Source organism: Harpegnathos saltator, unplaced genomic scaffold, assembly GCF_003227715.2.
Source record: "Harpegnathos saltator strain DR-91 unplaced genomic scaffold, Hsal_v8.6 scaffold174, whole genome shotgun sequence".
Classification (NCBI taxonomy): Eukaryota; Metazoa; Arthropoda; class Insecta; order Hymenoptera; family Formicidae; genus Harpegnathos; species Harpegnathos saltator.
The window spans coordinates 805,001-825,130 of record NW_020229955.1 but is presented as its reverse complement, the minus strand read 5'-3'; the positions used below and the strand labels follow the sequence as shown (position 1 = coordinate 825,130).

At 44.8% G+C, this 20,130-nt stretch overlaps 5 protein-coding genes across 10 annotated transcripts in view; 2 read left to right on the top strand and 3 right to left on the bottom strand.

Moving 5' to 3' along the window:
* The window catches only part of enok (histone acetyltransferase enoki mushroom), a 30,152-nt gene extending 26,882 nt beyond the window's left edge, over positions 1 to 3,270 (top strand). Inside the window, exon 7 of one of the 2 annotated variants that reach the window (XR_003112686.1) lies at positions 2,050 to 3,270. The gene's annotated coding sequence lies outside the window, so the exon portion shown is untranslated. Of the gene's footprint in view, positions 1 to 34; positions 1,955 to 2,049 lie in introns of those variants that run through there. The other variant, XR_003112685.1, reaches the window with a different exon arrangement.
* Positions 2,030 to 2,995, bottom strand: LOC105189573 (uncharacterized). Its single transcript, XM_019844364.2, has 2 exons — positions 2,616 to 2,995; positions 2,030 to 2,200 (listed from the first exon to the last, which is right to left on the bottom strand). The coding sequence occupies exons 1-2, from the start codon at positions 2,993 to 2,995 to the stop codon at positions 2,191 to 2,193; spliced, it is 390 nt and encodes a 129-aa protein (XP_019699923.2). The 3' UTR covers positions 2,030 to 2,190.
* A 1,176-nt stretch (positions 3,271 to 4,446) lies between the features above and the next one.
* Positions 4,447 to 6,401, bottom strand: GXIVsPLA2 (phospholipase A2 group XII). Its single transcript, XM_025297341.1, has 3 exons — positions 5,883 to 6,401; positions 5,369 to 5,436; positions 4,447 to 4,988 (listed from the first exon to the last, which is right to left on the bottom strand). Exons 1-3 carry the CDS (start codon positions 6,115 to 6,117, stop codon positions 4,659 to 4,661), a joined length of 633 nt encoding a protein of 210 aa, XP_025153126.1. The 5' UTR covers positions 6,118 to 6,401; the 3' UTR covers positions 4,447 to 4,658.
* Positions 6,402 to 7,533: 1,132 nt separating this feature from the next.
* On the bottom strand, positions 7,534 to 10,570 carry LOC105189570 (glutaredoxin-C4). Of its 4 annotated transcripts, none has more exons than XM_011151775.3 (3): positions 10,437 to 10,570; positions 8,085 to 8,206; positions 7,534 to 7,823 (listed from the first exon to the last, which is right to left on the bottom strand). In XM_011151775.3, the coding sequence occupies exons 1-3, from the start codon at positions 10,549 to 10,551 to the stop codon at positions 7,626 to 7,628; spliced, it is 435 nt and encodes a 144-aa protein (XP_011150077.1). In that variant the 5' UTR covers positions 10,552 to 10,570; the 3' UTR covers positions 7,534 to 7,625. The 4 variants fall into 4 exon arrangements, with proteins under 4 accessions (XP_011150077.1, XP_011150080.1, XP_011150081.1 ...); XM_011151778.3 differs by having other exon boundaries at positions 10,284 to 10,458; XM_011151779.2 differs by lacking the exon at positions 10,437 to 10,570 and adding an exon at positions 10,275 to 10,430.
* A 1,369-nt stretch (positions 10,571 to 11,939) lies between these two features.
* Positions 11,940 to 20,130, top strand: part of garz (Sec7 domain-containing protein garz) — an 8,601-nt gene continuing 410 nt past the window's right edge. The window contains exons 1-15 of one of the 2 annotated variants that reach the window (XM_025297275.1): positions 11,940 to 12,267; positions 12,747 to 12,945; positions 13,021 to 13,248; positions 13,329 to 13,435; positions 13,518 to 14,070; positions 14,267 to 14,637; positions 14,802 to 14,979; positions 15,062 to 15,177; positions 15,262 to 15,444; positions 15,521 to 15,856; positions 16,101 to 16,309; positions 16,425 to 16,670; positions 16,799 to 17,297; positions 17,398 to 19,129; positions 19,256 to 19,590. In XM_025297275.1, coding sequence (XP_025153060.1) covers positions 12,148 to 12,267; positions 12,747 to 12,945; positions 13,021 to 13,248; positions 13,329 to 13,435; positions 13,518 to 14,070; positions 14,267 to 14,637; positions 14,802 to 14,979; positions 15,062 to 15,177; positions 15,262 to 15,444; positions 15,521 to 15,856; positions 16,101 to 16,309; positions 16,425 to 16,670; positions 16,799 to 17,297; positions 17,398 to 19,129; positions 19,256 to 19,590 — 5,412 coding nt within the window. In that variant the 5' untranslated portion in view covers positions 11,940 to 12,147. Of the gene's footprint in view, positions 12,268 to 12,746; positions 12,946 to 13,020; positions 13,249 to 13,328; positions 13,436 to 13,517; positions 14,071 to 14,266; positions 14,638 to 14,801; positions 14,980 to 15,061; positions 15,178 to 15,261; positions 15,445 to 15,520; positions 15,857 to 16,100; positions 16,310 to 16,424; positions 16,671 to 16,798; positions 17,298 to 17,397; positions 19,591 to 20,130 lie in introns of both variants that reach the window. The other variant, XM_011151773.3, reaches the window with a different exon arrangement.

Here is a 20,130-nt window from a genome sequence, read left to right as displayed (position 1 = left end):
AGCATGTATCTCAATTGCACGCTCACTTTTGAAGAAACGAAGCGGGACCTGAGAAAAAGGGAAAATGAAGAGAAAACGATAATCCGTTCAGCGCCCTGGGTCAAAGTTTCCCGGAGGTGCTGAAGGAAGAAAGGAAGAGAGAGAAAGAAAGTAATTGTCATACCCTCCATACCGTCGCGGATAGGAGTGTGGGTACATCTTTTTTCTCTTCACCGTGCTCGATCGAGGGCTCGTATTAAACGAATTCTTAACTTGTCGACAAAGATTGCACACAAGGTACAATTTAATCGTAATACAATTTAATCGATCGATAACTCCTCTCGAAAGCACGGGTTCGTAACTTGTGCATTTAAAAAAAAAAGAAAAAAAAAGAGAGACGGGAGAAAGAAGAAAAATACGAATATACAAATCCGTTACCTCGGACGGATCGACGAACGATCGGCCGAAGTATCGTGTTTTCCCCTACGCCTCTCCCCGCATAAACGAAAGCAAACAGGAACAGAAAGGGAAAAAATAAGAAAAGAAGAAGAAGAAGAAGAAGAAGAAGAAGAAAAAAACAGATAAATGCGGACACCTATTTTTTAGTAGGGCATTCCTTCGCGAAACTACATGTTACGTTTTGTGTATTTATATATATATAAATATATATAAATATATATTTGCGGATAATTCTGTTTAATATTATCGATTGTTGAACGTTGTTGTTTAAGTTTTCTTCGAGGCACACTGTACTTTACTGTATCATAAACGTAAAAAGGAACGAAAGGAAAGTAGCTACTTATCGCTATCGTAATTCTCATTGTATTATTATGGAAGGAAATTAAACTCGAGATCGTATATTACTGTCGCCGAGGCGTACTGTCGCGTCGAAACAAACCGCTGGTCCTGGCGAAGCAGGAAGGAAAGGAAAACGTCGCTGTGTCACGCATCTGGTTTTATCGATTGTTAATATTATTATTTGCTATTGCGTTAATTGATTGACCAATCGATCGATTAATCCGTTATTACTTGCTGCTACTGTCGCAAATGACGGAGTGGCGCTCATGGCAGAGCACGTACATGTATATGTGTACGCGTACATACATACATTGCCTTGCATTGCATTACATTGCATTGCATTGCATTGCATTGTGTTGCATTGCGTTACGTCGTATCGCTTCGCGTCGCATTGCATCGCATTGCGCTACATAACATTACATTACAATTACGATACATGCGTCTACGTACAAAGTCGCGTCGTATTCACATACATACAGACACACACACACACACACACACACACACACATATACTGATTTAATATTTTAATTGTCGATTGCGATATCACACACGAGAACGTTCATTCGTTATCTCTACGTACGCGTATGTTTTTATTATCTAGTATCGCGAGAGGGTAGCTCTATAATAGTTTTTTCGGAAGGAATAACGGAGCGCGCAATTCGGCTCTTCCGGCGAAGCGTCGCGAGGTCTCGTGCTGAAATTATTTTTTGTATCGAAGTGACGCGAGAGCACTGCTCTTAAAAAAAGAAAATGCAAAAAAAAGGAAGCTGGAGGAGGAGGAGGAGGAAGAGGAGAAGAAGAAGAAGAAGAAAAAGAAAAAGAAGAAGAAGAGGAAGAAGGAGGAGGAGGAAGAGGAGGAGGAGGAGAAGGAAACCTCTCGCGCGACGAAGTAGGATGAGAAAAACGGGTAACGACGTCGTCACCCACGCGCCGCAACTCCCCGAAACGCGTTACCCTCGCGAATGTATGTATATTCCTCGAGACGCGCAATTTCCCCTCCCGTCGTGGGCGACGCTTCGCGGAACGGTCGCGAGAACAACAAAAAATATAATATATTTATGGTACTCGTTACGAACTTAATTTTTTCAGACGAAAAAGAAAGGGCGAAGATGAATAAGGGCGGATCGCGCCTAGTTTAGGGTAATTAAATGATGAATCCATAATAGTGTAAAAATATATTGATATTTATTGTACATAGATCTAAAAAAATCTAATAAATAAAAAAGAAATCAAAAACACACACGATAATCGAGCTCTGGTCATTTGCAGATGTCACACAGCGAGAGTGATGATGATGATAAGTGCGAGTACGCGCGTAGTACTACGCATAGCACACGCCGACGACAGGCGCAGAATCGTCCGCGATTTTCCGCAGCCGAGGCTCGCACCTCCTCCGCAGCTTCACACCCGCTACTTCATCCTGGACACCAGAACGCGATTAGAGCCAGCCGTGCGTCTCGTCTGCGCGCGCAGGGTCGCTTCGGAGCGAGAGAGTGGATCGAAGTGGTCGCGTTGAAGCTTCGGCTCTCGCGCGAGTCACGCGGACTCGCGTGGAATATACACAATGCCTCGCTCTTCGAGAGACACTACGAAAGATCATTTATATACGGCGACATTTTTATCACGACGTACCTCTTTTTATTTTATCATCGGATAAGGTGGTTACAAATATCCGTAATGAAATCCGTCTTTCGTGGCGTATTTTTCTACCATGTTTTACCGCGCGATGTTCTTCACGCCCGAGAAATGTTGACGCTGTGGATCGATCCTCACTCTCCGAAGCTACCGTTCGCTTCTCATTGCATCATGATTCCTCCCTCCCCGCGGATGATTACCTGGAGCGCGCGGCCGAGTGCCTTCTCCGTCGTTTGCGCTCCTGCCGGCGCTTCTTCTCCTCGTTCGCGAGGTCCACGTATTTCTTTCGCTGCTCGGCCGACATGCGGCCCCACAGCTTGCCCGCGGCCCGCGCCACCACGGTGACCGGTTCCTTCGGCTTTCGGCTACGCAGCCGCAGGAAGAAAATGATGAACGGATTCGTGGCGCGCACGTCGATGCGTCGACGCTTGCCGAAGTTCCGCGCACTAGAAGTGCCGGCCGTCGCCGTCGCCGTCGCCGCTGCTTTGCCGTTTCCGTTCGCGGCTCGTCTGCGATCTCTTCTGGTATCTGCGCTACGTGGAATGGAGAAAACTGCAAAGTACGTTTTTGCGCGGTTCATCGTGCTCGCGCCTCTCGTCTCGTGCCTCGTCCGAGGATGCCGTTCCATGTAGAACGGCGAAGGGCGAGATACAGCGAACGAATAATCAAACGGGGGAAGTAACCATCCCTCCTTCTCCCCTCCCCCCGTCGTCTACATTCAAATAGTCGGCTCCTCGTTCTACGGAAGAGGAGATTTCTAACTTCGAGCTCGAGATACGACTTGAATAATTACACTGTAACTCTCTCCATCCATATTGTATAGTATTCTTAAGATTTAGTTATAGTTACATATTTTTCTTCGATATTTATTTTTATTAACTGTAATTAATAAAAATTGACTTTTCATTTCTGTGGATTTCCGTTCTTCCTGCGCATGGGGGGAACCCCAGACGCCTGAAATTGGAAACGAAATAGTGGACAATTAGATTAGCGTGATTTTATCTCCCGCTATATATTTCTTTCCGTTTCCCGTTAAATATTTCTTTCCGCTTCTTCGTTCTACATAGGACAGCATCCCAACTTGATGAGAAGAACACTGTAACGCGTAAAAGAGAAGTAGATAATTAGAAAAAGTCGTTCCCTGCGCCGCCAAGAGTCGTAAAAACTTGGCCTCAAAACTTGGAAATCGCGAAGTCTGCTGGTAGCGCGAGAAACGCCCTCCGTCATAAAACGACGTGACAGTTTCGAGTTCAGAGACAAATGCTGACTGTTCGATGGGGTCCACAACGTGTCTCGAGCTTTAAAACTTTAGGAAGAAATTAGCGAAAAAATTTGCCGACGTGAGAAGAGTAAACAAACATCCTTGCCTGATCAACGACGCCACAACAGCCTGAAACAGCCTTACCTGCCGTGGCCTTCCGTCTTTCGATCCTTCTGGATCTTGGGCGGCCGCGCGGAGTTTGCGTTTCCCATTCTTCGCTGAGCAGATTCCGCTTCCCACGGGGCGGGAGCGTTCCCGATTGTCTTGATTCAAGGTAACGTCACACTTGGCAATTTTACTATTTTCACCGGTGGTTCCAACCGACCGGTGATTCGCCCGAGGACAGTTGTCACATTGACGTTTGCGTCGCAAAAGACTATCCCTTGTTTTTTCAAAAGACAAACACACGCTCTCGATACCTCAGCCCCGTTGCGGACGAAACAATTTTCATCCTGACGATGTACACTCAGGATGATCTCATGTCTCCTATTTTTTGACGTTTTGAACGCGTTGATTTTTATCGATCGCGCAAAAGTCGAGATCGACGACTAATTGAGGACCAATGGAGGATATGGCGAATAAATGTCGCGCAAGACACGCATGTGTCTTGCTCCGTCCTGTTTCATTGGCTCCCTATTGGCCGTTCGTATGCAGCCAATTTGTCAAATATAATTAGTTGTATTTTATACATAATTTAAGTGAGACACGGTGGTGTCATGATAGTCATCGTCCGACGCTCAACGCCGTTAATCAATCTATAGAAAGAAATCTTAATTATAATTATGACGAGTATTATTGTTTCGTTTGTAACAAAATTTCTATATCGTACAGAGGATACATCGATCTGATTCTGCCACGCTGAATCCGCTTGAAAGTCCGCGTTAGATTCTTCGCGTAATACTTGACATAATTCTATCGACAACGCAATACACACACATTTTGACAAATAAATACATCGATTTATCTTATGTTAGACGCGACGTTATAATTCGCCACCTGCCTGCGCCGCTTTCTTCGGTTTCTTGTTCTTGCGGGTACTGCCCTTGTCCGGGCAGTAGCAAGCCTCCTTTTGAGCGTCAAGGAAACTCTTGCAACCGAGCGCGGTCGTTCCTGTGAAGAGTACCTTTGCCGCGCCCTTGCACGCGTTGACGATCGTCAAGCCAGTGGTTTGATACGTGTCGCAGAACTTGTACAGACACCTCTTGAATTCCAGATCGCACTTCTCCTTGTCGGTGTTGCAGGTGTCGTAGCAAATGTCATGGAAGTCGCAGCACTTGGTCATCTCAGCCAACGGGAGGTATTCTTGACTTACCTGGAAATAATTAATAATAATAAATATTACAGATCCATGTGCGCGTTTTAAAACTTGAAAAGATAAACGTGACGGTGAAGACGCAATAAGTTGAATTATATAGATTTAACTAACTGTGCAGATTAATGTTTGCGCCGTATACAGTGAATCATAAATTCGACACAGTGCGCTGCAAGTCAAATTGCATAAATTTTAATTATTAATTATTAGCAAATTATAAATTTCACGAGTTGTGAAGTTAGAATGCAATTTCATCGATGATGGGATAATTTGGAACAATTATTATCATGAACCAAATACGTAAATACGTCATTACGAATTCATGCTCATCATGCGCAACTTGTTATCGGTAAGCTAATTTCCCGTGGAAATCCGCTAACCTCGATTCCAAGGGAGCCGCATCCGTTGCTTCGCGGCTTGTGATTCCAGTCTGGTTTCGGCGCGGACCCTGAAACATTGAAATAGCGCGCGTCTGAGACTCTCGTCCAATCAGAACGTCCCAGGTCAGTTTTGCATGCTCACGTAGTTGCCGGAAGAGAAAGTAACCCATAACCTAACCTAACTAGTCGCGATATCATATATATATATATATATATATATATATATATATATATATCACACGATTTCTCATTATGTTATATTGTATTACGTTATGATTAATTGTAGACATATCCTTGCTGAGTACACTTTTTGTCCAACACGAAAAAGCGCATAAGGGCCGGAAAGCGCGGAGGGGAGCGGAGCAGAGTGTAGAAAGTGTATTCAAAACAAACAATTGATTTGCAGGCTAAACAACCAATGGCGAGAGTTCTCCGCGAAGCACTCCGCGATAACCTGATAAGGCGAGCGCTGATAAAACAACGCGTCAATTGCTCGCGGATTTGCGCGCATTACCGTCGGGACATTGGAAGACGCAGTTCTCCTCCACGGCGGCGTCGAACACCTCGTGTATGTCCTTGATTTTCCTAGCTACGGTGATGGCGTTCTCGAAGAAGTCGTGAAAGACGGACTCTGCCGCCAACACGGCGTCCCGCAGATTCGACAGCAATCCGGAGCCATAGCCGGACCACGCGTACGCCAGGAACGTCAACACGTAGATGATGAATTTGCGATACCGCGACAGATCCATCCCGTTGCGCGGGACGACCGATCGGATCGCATCGGCGTGATCGCACGACTACACACAGGACTGCCCAAGTATTTTTAGATGTGTACGTGTGGACTCTCACACTACGGTGTCCTACGTGGACACGTGGTGCTCGGATCGTGGCCGCCGCAGCTACCTTGACTAACTCGATGCGCGAAAAGCGAAGGATCACTTTTCTCAGCTGCGCAAACAAACAGAATGTTCAATGTTGTCGAGTGAAGAATCCAACTTTCATTCAATTAACACAGTGACAGAAACTAGGCATTTTAGGCAGCGAAGCTGAATCAAGCATTCAAAAGTCTTTAGCTTTTAAATATATTTACGATCATAAAATTTAATTAACTTTTCTTACGTTGTTATAGGAGTATAAGTGAGAATCCATCAAATTCGAAAATTTGTCGTAAAGTTTGTCGACTTGTGCCTGATAAATTAAAGGTAACGAGCAAATGAAATTGATATCATTCGAAAGTGCAAACCTTCCTTTAAGTACGCGTCTCCGCAGATTGCAGGACGATTATTCTTTATAGAATTATTTAACACTAAACTCCATTGAAAATGACATTTTGAACTCGAACACTCACAATAGACAAATGTAAATCGGTATATGACGTTTGCTTGACAATGATTAAAAAGCTGAAAGTTTCTTTCGCAAGGTGCTGTTATCACACTTTTTATACCATAATTAAATTGCAATGTGAAAACCCATTTGAAATATAAGGTGGGGTTCGAATAGTCGTTGCTTCTCATTTAACTAGATATATTTCATTGATAAACATTATCAATGTTATGAATTTAACATTCCTGGAAAATAGAGACTTCAGGATTTAAAATGGCTAAACTCGTTTTCTATCGTAGTTTTTAACAAAGTCTATTGAATTTTGATTGTGTCAAGAGCGGCTGCCTACACGTTGAGTCGTACTACTAATAATCTACAGGCATGAGAAATAAAAAGGGATAGCTAAGCCTACTATTCAGTTTATTCGACGTAGAATCTCGTTAAATATGGTGGCGACTCGTAGCGGAGATTTTGAAACTAAAAGTCTATTACAAACTCGAACCTTCAATGACATAAATTCTATTTGTCTGTCATGTTTGATTCAAGTTTTGTTTAAACTTAGCAAATTATAGCAGAAAACTTATACCTCAATTTGTATTCTCAATATTGTCAGAATTAACTTAACTTTATATTCACAAGTGCATTCACAAACCAAAGATTTGTTTTGTAAAATTGGTCAGTTCTTACGGCTTACAACTTACGACACGTATTGTAGAATAACCTTTACTGCTCCATTAGCATATATATATTATTATTTTTTAAATTAATTTAACTTTGTCTTGGCATTTTCATGTAGATAAAATGACAACATTTTATTAGATTGGAATTAGAGATCAATCGAGTAATTGAAGTACTGAATATGTTATTTGTAATATTAATTGCAATATATCAATTGTAACATGTAATATTTGTAATATAGACATTTTGTCAATCTTCAAAATTTCTTTATAAGTTCGCCGCTTGCGTGCAGTCTTTTCACATCGGTACCACCACCCAAGCACATTCCATTGAGGAATACTCTCGGCACTGTCCTGGCACCTGTCATTTCGCCCAATATTGTTTGTATTTCGTCAGCATCTTCTCGGTCGTCCAGTTCTATCGCCATGTAAGTTTTGTTTAACGAGTCAAACACCTGCAAGAGAATACAATGAAGGCGACCAATGATGAACAATGATGAATGCTAATAAGTGATATGCTTGCAAGTAGCAAATTAAATTAATTACAATAATCAAGTAATTTACAAGTTCATATTCTCCTAGGTTAATATATTGTGCAAAGAGCTGCTCTTGATATGGACAAGATTGACGACAAGTTGTGATCACTGAATTAATCAATTAACTGAATTTTGATCCATTTGTAAGAATCAAAGTATAAAATCGTGATGTTAAAGCACCTGTTTGGCCATTTTGCAATACGGACAGCTACTCTTGGAGAATATGACGACCGATTCCTTGGCGATGGCTTGGTCTATGAACTCTCGCGCTGAAGTCATGGCTGCTCTGTTCGTACTGGAAACTGAACCCATTCTATTGAGTTGAAGGGATCACTCATTCAGTTATGCCTCAAACTTGTGGTCTCGCGTGTGAACGTTAATCACCGTTTATTTGTACACTCGGCAAGGCTAAAAACTCGAAAACGACATGCAGGAATTCATGCTATCGCACCTTCGTATTTCATTTCATTACAGACGTTTAGATATTTATTACGGACGACTCTGCAGAAACGATTGTGCGATTTATGCGACAGTGAATGCAATTTGTAATCTAAAGTCATCAAGCTTCGCTTCGTGGAAGAAATAAAGCGTCGGTCTGAATTTCGGCCGATTACGCAATACGTATGGATAAATCGGTGTTCTTTGTGCACTGCAGATCGCAATGTAGAAGAGAAGAATGGTGCGTCGTCAAAATTAAGCGAGGCTTGATATCCTTTGGTTCTTCAGAATTGAAGAAGACAATATCAGGAGATAATATACAGATACGAAGCAGCTTGCAGATAAGGAATCGTGAAGATAAATCACTCCATCAGATCGATTTTTATATAAATACGCAATTTATGGCCAAGTTCGAAATTAAATTAATTAGAAATTTCAACGAGGAAAATAATGGTAAATATATGTAGAAAAGGGTACATCTCACCGATTTTTTTCATTTTGAAATATGTTATAAAGGATGAAATTCTGAGTGACCTTTTCTAATAGTAATTATATGGGGGTCGCTTATAATTTCTAGATATTTGACTTTAAAGTTTTATAATTGTACGCTGAAGTATATTTGAAGTGGACAAGCAGTTTTCATTCACTTTAAATATTGGAAACAGTACGTATACGCGGGAGAGGGGCTCCGCCCTTCCCCAAACAAATCCTAACCTAACCTAACTTATTGCATCTTTGTATATTTTTGGACATTGTTGAAAAAAGTTCTCTTAAGATTATCTATCACCTGGCTCAACTTAACTTGTTATAATATCTGCATATAATTAGGTGTTGTGGCTTTTAAGGAGATCTTTTCAACATCGCCCAACAATATATAAAGATGCAACAAGTTAGGTTAGGTTAGGATTTTTTTGGAGAGGGGGCAGAGCCCCTCTCCCGCTTATATGTACTGTTTCCTATATCTCTGTGTACACACTATGTTTGGATTAACTGTTTGGATTGTACTGTAAATAACTTATGTCAGCCTATGATATCTGGAATTTAATTCCAGGATAATCAAAATTCCACAACTTCAAAATCAAATATCTCGAAAACTATAAGCGACCCCCATATAATTGTATCAGGAAGTCACTCAAAATTTTATCCTTTATAACATATTCCAAAATGAAAAAAAAACCGGTGAGGTGTACCTCTTTCTATATATTTACCGAAATAAAAAGGGATCACTTTCACTTCGTTATTAATGTTCTTTCGTGTCGAAAATAGAATACGATCACCGATCGGCGTACCCAAAATTCCCGCGCTATTTGCACAGCAGCACGTAACTTGAAGCACAGCATAACCTATTAGGTCTGTTCTTTTTCTCTGTACCGCTGCACTAGTGCAATAAGTTCGAGTGAGACAAGTATATATTTGTCTCACTTTAACTTATTGCACCAGTGCAGTGGTGCAGAAGAACAGATCATATGTGTGTGAGTAGCATAACCTATTTATGAATCCCAAACAACTGAATATCCCGTTGTTACCTCCGCTTTAACCTGTCCGCTAATATTCCATATGTTCGAATACTTGCTTCAATAGAAATCTAACGCAACGTCCAGTCACAATGACGCATCATGACTCACAGTTACCTTGCCACGTTAGAAAAAAAAGAGTGATAGTTGCTTCAAGAAACCACTACACTTCGAATCCGCTACTATGAGTGCTTCGGTGAAGGAGAAGAAATAGTCTGACAGAGTTATGTCAGTAAACTCGTGCAAAAATGAAATTATACATATTCATATGCATACACACAAAGATAATATCATACCCACGAAGAAAACTTTGCCTTATAAATCATGAAAATCAATATCTTTACACTTTTGTACGGACACGGACAGTTGCAACAAAGGTCAAAAATGAACGCACTCGAGAGATCAGCAATAACTTCACCTCGTTTACCTTCAACAGCCTTCGATTGCCGATACGTTGTTTTTCAGCGAACGTTTGCTCGGCCAAACAAATCTGACAAGACGAAGAAGCGTCCACAAACACAAAGAACAACTAGACACGACAGCGGTAGTCGACTGAGTAGCGCTTTTCGCTGTCGCTCACCTGCACTCTCTCCTCTCCAACTGCTAACTTTATGTCTGACGCACAACACATACGTGATACGTCCAAGGTCTGTAAATAGAGACAGAACGAAGTCAGGTCCTCCCACGGCCGCCATTTTGGAGCCAGAGAATCTGTGTGTTGGTGCACGTGATACTATGTACGTGTAGTATCATGATGGTTTAGCGTGAGTTCGGTGTGAGTGGTTAATCAGCTGAGCCACAGTCGCCGGCATTTTCGAGCCAAACCGCGTGAAGTGGATGAGAGGACCTGATTCTCCGTCTCTCTATTTACGGACCTTGCATACGTCACTCGAGCCACGTCGTTGCCACGAATTTGCGTTTATCTCTCGAATTTGCACATTTCTCTCGCATTCGCTCGCAACGTTTGTTTGTTTATAAAAGTATGAAGTAAATATTTTCACCCTCAATCACGATATTGCAACACTGTGCTTTATATATTCCTTTTTCCATTGATCTTATTAATCAGCGTGAAGATAACGTGGAGAAAGAGGAAAAAAGAAAGAGGAAAATTCAATTTGCAGAAGTCGTTCTTTAAGTCAGGTAGTCAAACTGATAGTCACCATTTTATTTCTTTATTAACTCAATATAACGTCGTCGTATGCTCTAACTCGATTACTTAACGGTTCGACTTCATGCTTCAGGCTAAAGATATAGATAAAGAAGTAAGCAATTTTTTTTTCCTCGTAAAGATAAAGCTTCGTACATTTAAGCAACACTTGATTTCATATCAACAAAAAATGTGTGTGTGTGTGTTTCTTGCATTGATTTAAAGAAAAATTAATACTCGTTCTTTGACGCCAGTTAGGCTCATGCGGACGCAAGAGCAAATAAATTGTGTCAAGCTAATGTCGAGCTAAGCTGAGCTACACTTTTCATGGCATCTGCAATTTCCCATATTATTCCTCGCAGACACCTGCATATTTCTTTCGGCAAAAATTTTTATGCCTTTGCATTCTTTTCATTCATCCAAGGTCAGTACAGAACCGGATTTTGCAATTAATCTTTTCAAAAAATGATAATAAATAATAATATTTTCTTGTCCTGCACTCCAAGTGCAACTCTCACTTCAACAAATTAAGCAGTTTTTGTTTCAAGCTTAAAAAAAATGCTCTGTACGTTTATACGGCGACGATCCTCATCATAATTACAAATATCATAATACTGATAGTGAGATGATTTTTCCTGTATGTGGAAAACAACAAATGGAAAATTGGCTCTGGCTTATTTCGCGTGTCTCTGCGAAGCCTCTTGTAGATCTTAAAGTCTTGTCTACAATATGCTCTTTGCTTTCCGTTTTTCTCTCTCTCTCTCTCTCTCTTAATCTCTTTCTGACTCACCTTATGCCTCAAGCTAGAAAATACTAAAGAATAAGAAACAGAAAGCAGAGAAAATATGTTGTAGATCAGGTTTAAGAGAATACACCTGTCTGCAAGGTTACGTTACTGTCGACAGCAGCACGTATCGACTAATCGAAACGTCATCATTCTAATCCGCGAGGCTCGTGGGTCGACGGATGGACGTTGACGACGGTGGTCGATGGTTATCGTGTTGGAAGTTGGAAGTGGCTCCGCGGTTCCTGACGTGACGGTGAGCTCGGGCTCCGTACGTCGTTATTTGCTGTTAGTCGTGTGCGTAAGGTTTCGCGAATAATTAGAACGTGATGGCGTAACGACAAGGAAACCGTCGTCGAGATGAGCAAAGCGACGAAATTCGTGGGCCCCAGGGGCGGCCTGTACGTCGTCGAAGGCGAGGTCTGCCTCCTGGTGACGGCAATGCGGCGAGGTGCCCGATGGTCGTCGCATTCTCACCAGGTTAGATCGCTCATCCCGGTTCAGCTGATGTTCGGCAGATAATTCTACATTATGCGTTCTTCCGAGCTCCTTCCGAGTCTCTCGCCACGTTTATATTTATTTTGCTGGTTGTTCAATCAAACAGGTTGCAGGGATCGGTCTGCCGATCGAGAATGTTCTTTTCTTCCACACTTCTCGCGACAAGATTGCGGTCTTGCGGTGACAGACATCCTGCAACTCATATTGATCTACTCGTCTGATGGATATCAGCTGTGTTGTATCAGCTTCACCATTTCTTCTCTTATGCCCAAAGCATAAGTCCTAACATGTGTGTGGGATTTAAAAAATTAAAGAACAACTCAAGCACATTAGTGCCACGCTCTGTTCCGACATATTTAGTCAGCAAGATATCCATATGACACGACCAGTGTGTGAAGCTAGGAAGAATTGATTAACATTGTGATGAATCTTGAGTGATTTTTGTATAATATAATTTCTAGGATGATGATCAAGATAATCTCATAAAGGGCTTGAACACCTTGAAAGATGCATTGAATGAGCCAAAAGATCTGTCTCAATTAAAACCTGGAGTTTTCCTTGCACCCTTTCTGGAAATCATAAGATCTGAGGAGACCACAGGACCAGTGACTAGCCTGGCGTTGTCTGCTGTTAACAAAATAATTTCTTATGGTTTCGTCGGTCAGTTTCGCTCTCAGCCATTGATATAGAATATTTATGTACATATAATGTTGCAACATATATTTTGTTTCTTAGATTCCAATCATCCTGCTATAGCATCCTGCGTAGAAGCTATCGCCGATGCAGTCACACATGCCAGATTCGTGGGAACTGACGCATCTGGAGATGGAGTGGTCCTCATGAGAATCCTTCAGGTTCTGCGAGCTCTTATGTTGTCACCTGCTGGCGACTATCTCTCCAACGAAAGTATATGTGAAATTATGCTGAGTTGCTTCAGGATATGCTTTGAAACACGGCTTAGCGGTAAGCTTTGCATGTAAAATTGGTCTTACATTTTCGCTAATGTGTCACAAATACATTGTAACGAGATATCCCCTCTGCAGAAATACTTAGGAGAACAGCGGAGCATTGCCTGAGAGACATGGTGCAACATTTGTTCACTAGATTACCACAATTCGTCGACGACACCAGAGCTTTGCCAAATATGAAAGTAGGTCTCGTGACGTACGATTCGTCGACATATTATTTAGTACGGTAGAAAAAAGTCACATTTACATTTCGATGTTCCGCAGAAAATGAGAACAAATAGTATGGAAAGTACCCGTAGCAAAAACAGGAAACACAAAAGCTACATGAAGCAAAAGTCCAAGTCCCCCACGGATGATGTCGACGATAAAGAGTCACACATCCTTAGCTCGGTTGACGGAATACGAACAAGCAGTCATCTGGCCAGCAATCCCGTCTCGCCGATTGGGAATATCGTTGATATGCAGGGATCCTTGGATCACGGAAGTGTCGATAAAAACGAGGACGAGAAGAGCGACGGAAAAGTCAACGGTAGCAAAGACATCAATGATAAAAACGAGTGCAATAAGACGGTGGATAATCAAGAAACGAGTAAGAAGCAGGAAGACGATAAGTACACGAACAACAGAGAAGTCAGCGGTGAAGTAGAGACAGCCGAGGCTAATAGCACTTCCGAGAACGTTGACGCGGAGAATAATAAAACCGTGCCTCACGAAGAAACCAAACCAAACACAGAGAGGGAGGACACGTGTGAGCAGAGAAACACGGCAAACGATGTGTCTGAATCCTCCAGCAAACAATCTTTGCCAGAAAGTCCAGGTAATATCCGTCGTTCTTACCGTTTTGTGAAGTAAATTCGATCGAGAATAGATAAAAATAAAATATATTAATATAAATACCCCATGAACAATAATAATGAGAAGATAATTTCTCAGATAATTAACAGATTAAAGATTAAATTTTAATTGTTTCTTTGCCGCATCTCTTCGTCTCCCGTCATCGATTTCTCGTGCAGGGGACGAGACCAAGAGTATCGAATTGACGCAGTCTCCGGTTGGCAGCGTGGAAGACCTGTCGATAGACGAGAGCGTGTCCAAGAGCTGCAAAGCGAAGGAACCCGAACAAATGGAAGAATACGTGAACACCCAGGGCGTTCGTTTCATGCCGCTGCAACAGCGCACGCCGTACGGTGCGCTGTGCGTGCGCGAGCTATTCAGGTTTCTCGTCTCCTTGTGCAGCCCCCTCGACAAACAGAACAACGAGATCATGACCCACTTGGGTCTGAGTTTGCTGCAAGTGGCGTTGGAAATCGCCGCCGACGCTCTTTCCAATTTCTCGTCGTTACTCGCGCTTGTGAAGGACGACTTGTGCAGAAATCTTATTTTGGTAAGAGGGAAAACCAAATTGCTAATACAATAACAATAGTAATTACAAATTACATGGTTTTATGTATTTGACTTGGTTTGCAAATACAGGAAGGAGGTCGCGTGTTATCTTCATTTGTTGTTTATTTGTGTTCTTAATAAAGATTTCGTAATTTTATGTTTCAGCTGCTTGGAACAGACAGGCTGTCGATTCTCGCCGTAGATCTTCAAGTGTCATTCCTGCTGTTCGAGTCGCAGAGAGAGCATCTGAAATTCCAATTGGAGCATTACTTAACCAAATTAATGGAAATCGTGAATTCAGAATCCAATAAGATATCCTATGAGCAACGGGAATTAGCGCTTGGTGAGACTTTTTTAATTTTGCGACAATACGCAGCGTGAACAATATGAACAATATGAACAAATTTTACTCCCGTAATTCGTAGAGGCCATAGTAAGATTGTGGAGAATACCCGGCTTGCCCGCTGAGTTATATTTGAATTACGACTGCGGACTTTATTCTACGAACATGTACGAAGAACTTATGAAGATGTTCTCCAAGGTACACGTCGTCTCTCGCACGTGTAACACGTGAACATTCTCATTGTATTCGTAATATGAAGAGATCACAAACATTTTCTTTCAGAACGTCTCCATGCCTACGGCTGGCATGTACAGTATGCAGTTGATCTCCTTGGATGCCATATTAATGCTGGTTGCCGGTATGGAGATCCGCTGCAAGGGCAAACCGTGTAAGCCGTCGCGTCACGAAGTATCGCTAAATCTTCCTACGCGCGAAGACTTGCTCGCCACGAAGGCGAACAAACGCGTAGGTGCTCGTTTTCTTCTGATTCACGTCGTATCTCCGCGCAGGATAAGCAGGATCTTTCGTTTCCGTTTCGCAGTGGCTGGCCCTCGGCACGGAGAAGTTCAACGAAAACCCGCGCGAAGGTATCGCAAAGCTCACGGAACACGGACTTCTGGGCGGTACTCCCGGTCATTCGGATCCGGAGAAAGTAGCGAAATTGCTGCGAGAGAATCCTGGTCTGGACAAGAAAGCGATCGGCGAGTATATCAGCAAGAAGGAAAACAAGAATATACTCAATTACTTTGTACACAACTTCGACCTGAGGAACACCCGGATCGACCAGGCTTTACGGCTGTATCTGGAGTCGTTCAGGTTGCCCGGTGAAGCGCCTCTCATAGCTCTTCTGCTTGAGAAATTCGCCGAACATTGGCACGTGAGTGCGCGTATTCTGTTGTAGTGATTACGACCTAAAAGGACGACGTGAAGATGATATCAAGGTCATTCTACAATACGTGTCGGTAAGTTGTAAGCCGTAAGAACTGACCAATTATAGCCGATTATTTTTGTAATTATCGACTGTGATTCGCCAATTCTTACGGCTTACAACTTACGACACGTATTGTAGAATGACCTTCGGAATATTAGAATGATAAAGAAAAAATTGTTATTGTTTCCAGGACAGCAACGGTAGACCGTTCGCCTCGGCCGATGCTGCCTTTACATTGGCTTACGCGGTAATTATGTTGAACGTCGATCAACACAATTATAACGTCAAGAGGCAAAATAATCCTATGACCGCCGACGAGTTCAAGAGAAACTTGAAGAAAGTGAACGGCGATGCCGATTTCGATCAAGATATGCTCGATGAAATATACACGTCGATTAAGTAAGCGTTGCTGTGTTGCAATATTTTCTCTCTTACAACGCTATGATTCACGTCTAGTATTTTTAGTAACAAGTACCTTCGTTACTTACTCATCCGCGGTGCGTTGCTTGTTTAGGGGAGAAGAAATTGTAATGCCAGCCGAGCAAACTGGACTGGTGAAGGACAATTATCTGTGGAAGGTTCTGCTGAGAAGAGGTTCCGGGCGTGAAAGCACGTACCTAAAAGTAGGCAATTCCGGCGAATTCGTCGACCGAGATCTGGCCGAGCACGCGTGGGGACCCATCGTGAGCGCTCTTTGCCGTGCCTACGACAAAGCTCCAGACAGAACGCTGAAATGCAAAGTGTCTCAAACGTTTCTAAGGTTCGTTTGGCATACGCCTTCGTTAACTTTTATAGATTCGCTCTTGCAAGATGTTCATCGAACACAAATTTACTCTCTTTTAATTAAATCCTGTATGTATCCTCCTCGATGTCCTCTTTTTATTTTAGTTGCGCGGCGATAAGCGCCCACTACAGCATGTGCGGCGATCTTGACACTCTCGTGGTGAGCCTCTGCAAGTTCACCGGCTTGATAACCGGCGGGAAGCCCGAGCAAGTGGTGCAGCACCTCGGTGGAAGCGGCAAGTGCCAACTGGCCGCTCTCACTCTCTTCAAGATCACACGTTTACATGGGGACGCTTTGCGAGCGTCCTGGAAAAACATCATCGATTGTCTGCAATCGCTCTACGAAGCGAGACTGTTGCCGAAAAACCTCACCGAGGCGGAGGACTTCATCGATCCGTCGGGCAAGATATCTCTGCTTCGGGAGCCGACCACGCCGAAAGTCTCGCCGGGCGATCAAGGCATATTCTCCACCTTTTACTCGTACATCGCGATGGACACGTCGCGGCAGTCGCATCCTGCCGAGGCAACTTCGCGGAAAAAGGCCACCGAGTTCATCAGCAACTGTTACCTCAAGTCCATCATCGAGGAGAGCAAGTTCTTTCAGGTGAGTCCACTTTCCATAGCACGTAGATGCACAAGTGAGCACAAGTACAAAATTGGTAACTGCTACGAGACATTCTAACTCACTCACCACTCCACCGCAGAGTGAGTCGCTCAATTCCCTCGTCGGTGCTCTGGTGTCGGTGAATCCCAGCGACGAAGACGTGTCGATATTCCTGCTGGAGCTGTTGCTGGAAGTAACCATACAGAATCGCGACAGGGTGACGTGTATCTGGCCGGTGGTGCAGAGCTACTTGGACCGGTTGTTAACGGTGGCAGCGCGAGAAAATCATCCCTATTTACTCGAGAGGGTAGCCGTGGGCATGCTGAGGTTGGCCATCAGGCTGTTACGCGGTGAAGAGTTCGCGTGTCTGTCTCCTCTGCTACCTCTCACTCACCTGCCATCCGCGACGACCGCACCGTTAGCTCGGCAAATCGCCTACGGTCTGTTCGAGCTCCTGAAGACCGGTGCCGCGAATATTCACAGCGCCGAGGACTGGAAGGTGGTGTTCAGCCTGTTGGAGTGCGCGGGTGCCGGTGCGCTAGCGCCTAAACGCTCCAACACGGTCTTGGACGAGACTGCGAATACCAGAGCGTCGGTTTTAGACCCGAGACCGATCAGTCCCGTGCCGGAGTGGGTGCTGGTGTCGCCGACAGGCACCGAGGCTCCTCTGCCGGTAGCCGCGGAGAGGATAGTGCTGGCGCGTGACCTACAGTCGCACGACTCAGCGGCGTTCGTCAAGTGCTGCGAGAGTCTCAACTTTCTGGTGCGCGACATGGCGCACGTCACACCCTTCAACTTCGACCTGTGCGTCAACTGCGTGAGAACCTTCGCCGAGGCGGTGTTGCAGTGCGCAGGCAAGCGAAACCGAGTGTGCAACTCGGCGGAGGAGGCACCCGGCTACCAACACAGTCCTGAACAGCTGCTGGATCTGATGCACACACTTCATACGAGGATCGCTCAGGTATTCCGTTGGTGGGCGGAGGAGGGCAGCATCGACGACGGTATATCCCTGTGGCCGCAGGCTTGGCGACCATTGCTGCAGGGCATCGCGCGGCTCTGCTGCGACGCGCGTCGGCCTGTACGCACAGCTGCGATCACGTGTCTGCAGAGCACGCTGTTGGCGCACGACTTGGCGCAGCTGTCCGCGATCGAGTGGTCGCAGTGTCTCGAGGAGGTGCTGTTCCCGTTATTGGCGCAACTGTTGGACCCCATCGCGTCGAACGATCCTGTCGGCGTCGAGGAGACGCGAGTTCGGGCCGCGATGTTGCTCTCCAAGGTGTTCCTTCACCATCTGACACCTCTGCTGACGCTGCCCGGTTTCTTGCCGCTGTGGCTAACTGTGCTCGATCTGCTGCGCGCGTACATGCACGCCGACAACAGCGAGCTGCTGTTCGAGGCCATCCCCGAGTCCCTGAAGAACATGTTGCTGGTGATGTCGTCCGCCAACGTATTAGCGGCGACTTCTAATCTCTGGGCCCCGACGTGGCGGGCGATCGACGCGTTCTTGCCCAACCTGAGGACAGAACTCTTCCCGGAACCGCCGGCGCCGGCGGTTGTGCCACAGCCGGCGCAGCAGCAACCGCAGTCGCCACCGCAGACACCGCAAGTGATAAGTTTGGTCGGTCAACAGCAGCCACCTTCTTTCCCAGGGTCTATAGCACCGCAACCGGACAGCCCATCGACCTCGTCGTCGGCCGACGTCGAGCGCGCAAACGTTCAGGATAACGCGAATGCAAGGACAACGGCGCCCGTCGACATCCTACACCCCGCGCAGCCCAGCGCGGTCGCGGTCCCGATTCCCCCCCTGCCGACGTTGATGTTCAACACCGAGGGTAAGGAGCCGCAGCAGGTGATCACTCTGGTCAGTCAACCAGCGCCGAGCGTGACGAGTCCGGTAGCGGTGCAACCCGCAGCTCAGAGTATCTTCGATGTTTGCCATTCGTTGAATTCTCTGGCAGACAAAACGAGCGAGCAGCCAACGCAGCTGCAGCTTTCATCGTCACCGCCGGCCGAAGAGGAGCACGACACAGTGGCGAAGAAAACGACGAAGCAAACGAGCGACGAAGATCACAGCGCACAAGATGAGAGCGCGATCAGACGATACGAGGAGTGGAAACAGCAGCAACAGCAGCAACAGCAGCAGCAGCAGCAGCAACAGCAGCAACAGCAACAGCAACAGCAGCAGCAACAGCAGCAGCAGCAGCAGTGCACGCAGCACGTTTCATATGGACAGGCATCTCAGTATCAGCATCTGACGACGGAAAATTCCTCTTACCGCACGGATCCATCTGAGGTGAATCAATGTCTTGCTTCTTAACAGGATCTTAACCCTTAGAGTGCAATCAGCGCCCATTAGAGCCTGACGAGGAGAAAACCTTCACCTTGCGTGAACAGTGCCTTTAGACGATAGAGAAACCGTTCCCTTTTCCTCGCTGTTAACATCAGAACGCGCTAAAGCGAGGCTGACGTGATGATTCCGCATCAAAGCGCATCGTCTTGCTTCCAAGCGGCCCGCAGTCTAAGGGTTAAGAAGTCAATCACCCCGTTGCGATTGACTCTTGATAAATGCGTTCGCTTCGTGCCAATGAAATAACAAAAAATGATACCTTCGCGACCACGCTGGGATCACGGGACGCGATAATGAACAAACACGTTGGCCGAGCGTAAAGATGATCTCTCTGATATCGTCTTTACGCGAGCACTTTGTATTTTAATTGCCGTCCGCAATGTGATCGTAGCTCGTTAGAAGGAAACTTGCCTAAGGCAGCTCAATGCTGGTGATGAAAAGAAGCCCGTTGTTGGGCGATTATCTCTGTGGTGAGACGTAACCGTA

Excerpts from the sequence above, each read along its gene's own strand:
- GXIVsPLA2 (XM_025297341.1), bottom strand. The coding sequence starts at position 6,117 with ATGGATCTGTCGCGGTATCGCAAATTCATCATCTACGTGTTGACGTTC. Across the intron at positions 5,437-5,882 it reads CGTCTTCCAATGTCCCGACG|GGTCCGCGCCGAAACCAGAC; the intron begins GTAATGCGCGCA and ends TCAATGTTTCAG. Across the intron at positions 4,989-5,368 it reads GCGGCTCCCTTGGAATCGAG|GTAAGTCAAGAATACCTCCC; the intron begins GTTAGCGGATTT and ends AATTATTTCCAG.
- LOC105189570 (XM_011151775.3), bottom strand. The coding sequence starts at position 10,551 with ATGGCGGCCGTGGGAGGACCTGACTTCGTTCTGTCTCTATTTACAGAC. Across the intron at positions 8,207-10,436 it reads TTGGAGAGGAGAGAGTGCAG|TTTCCAGTACGAACAGAGCA; the intron begins GTGAGCGACAGC and ends GAATGGGTTCAG. Across the intron at positions 7,824-8,084 it reads ATTGCAAAATGGCCAAACAG|GTGTTTGACTCGTTAAACAA; the intron begins GTGCTTTAACAT and ends ATTCTCTTGCAG.
- LOC105189573 (XM_019844364.2), bottom strand. The coding sequence starts at position 2,995 with ATGAACCGCGCAAAAACGTACTTTGCAGTTTTCTCCATTCCACGTAGC.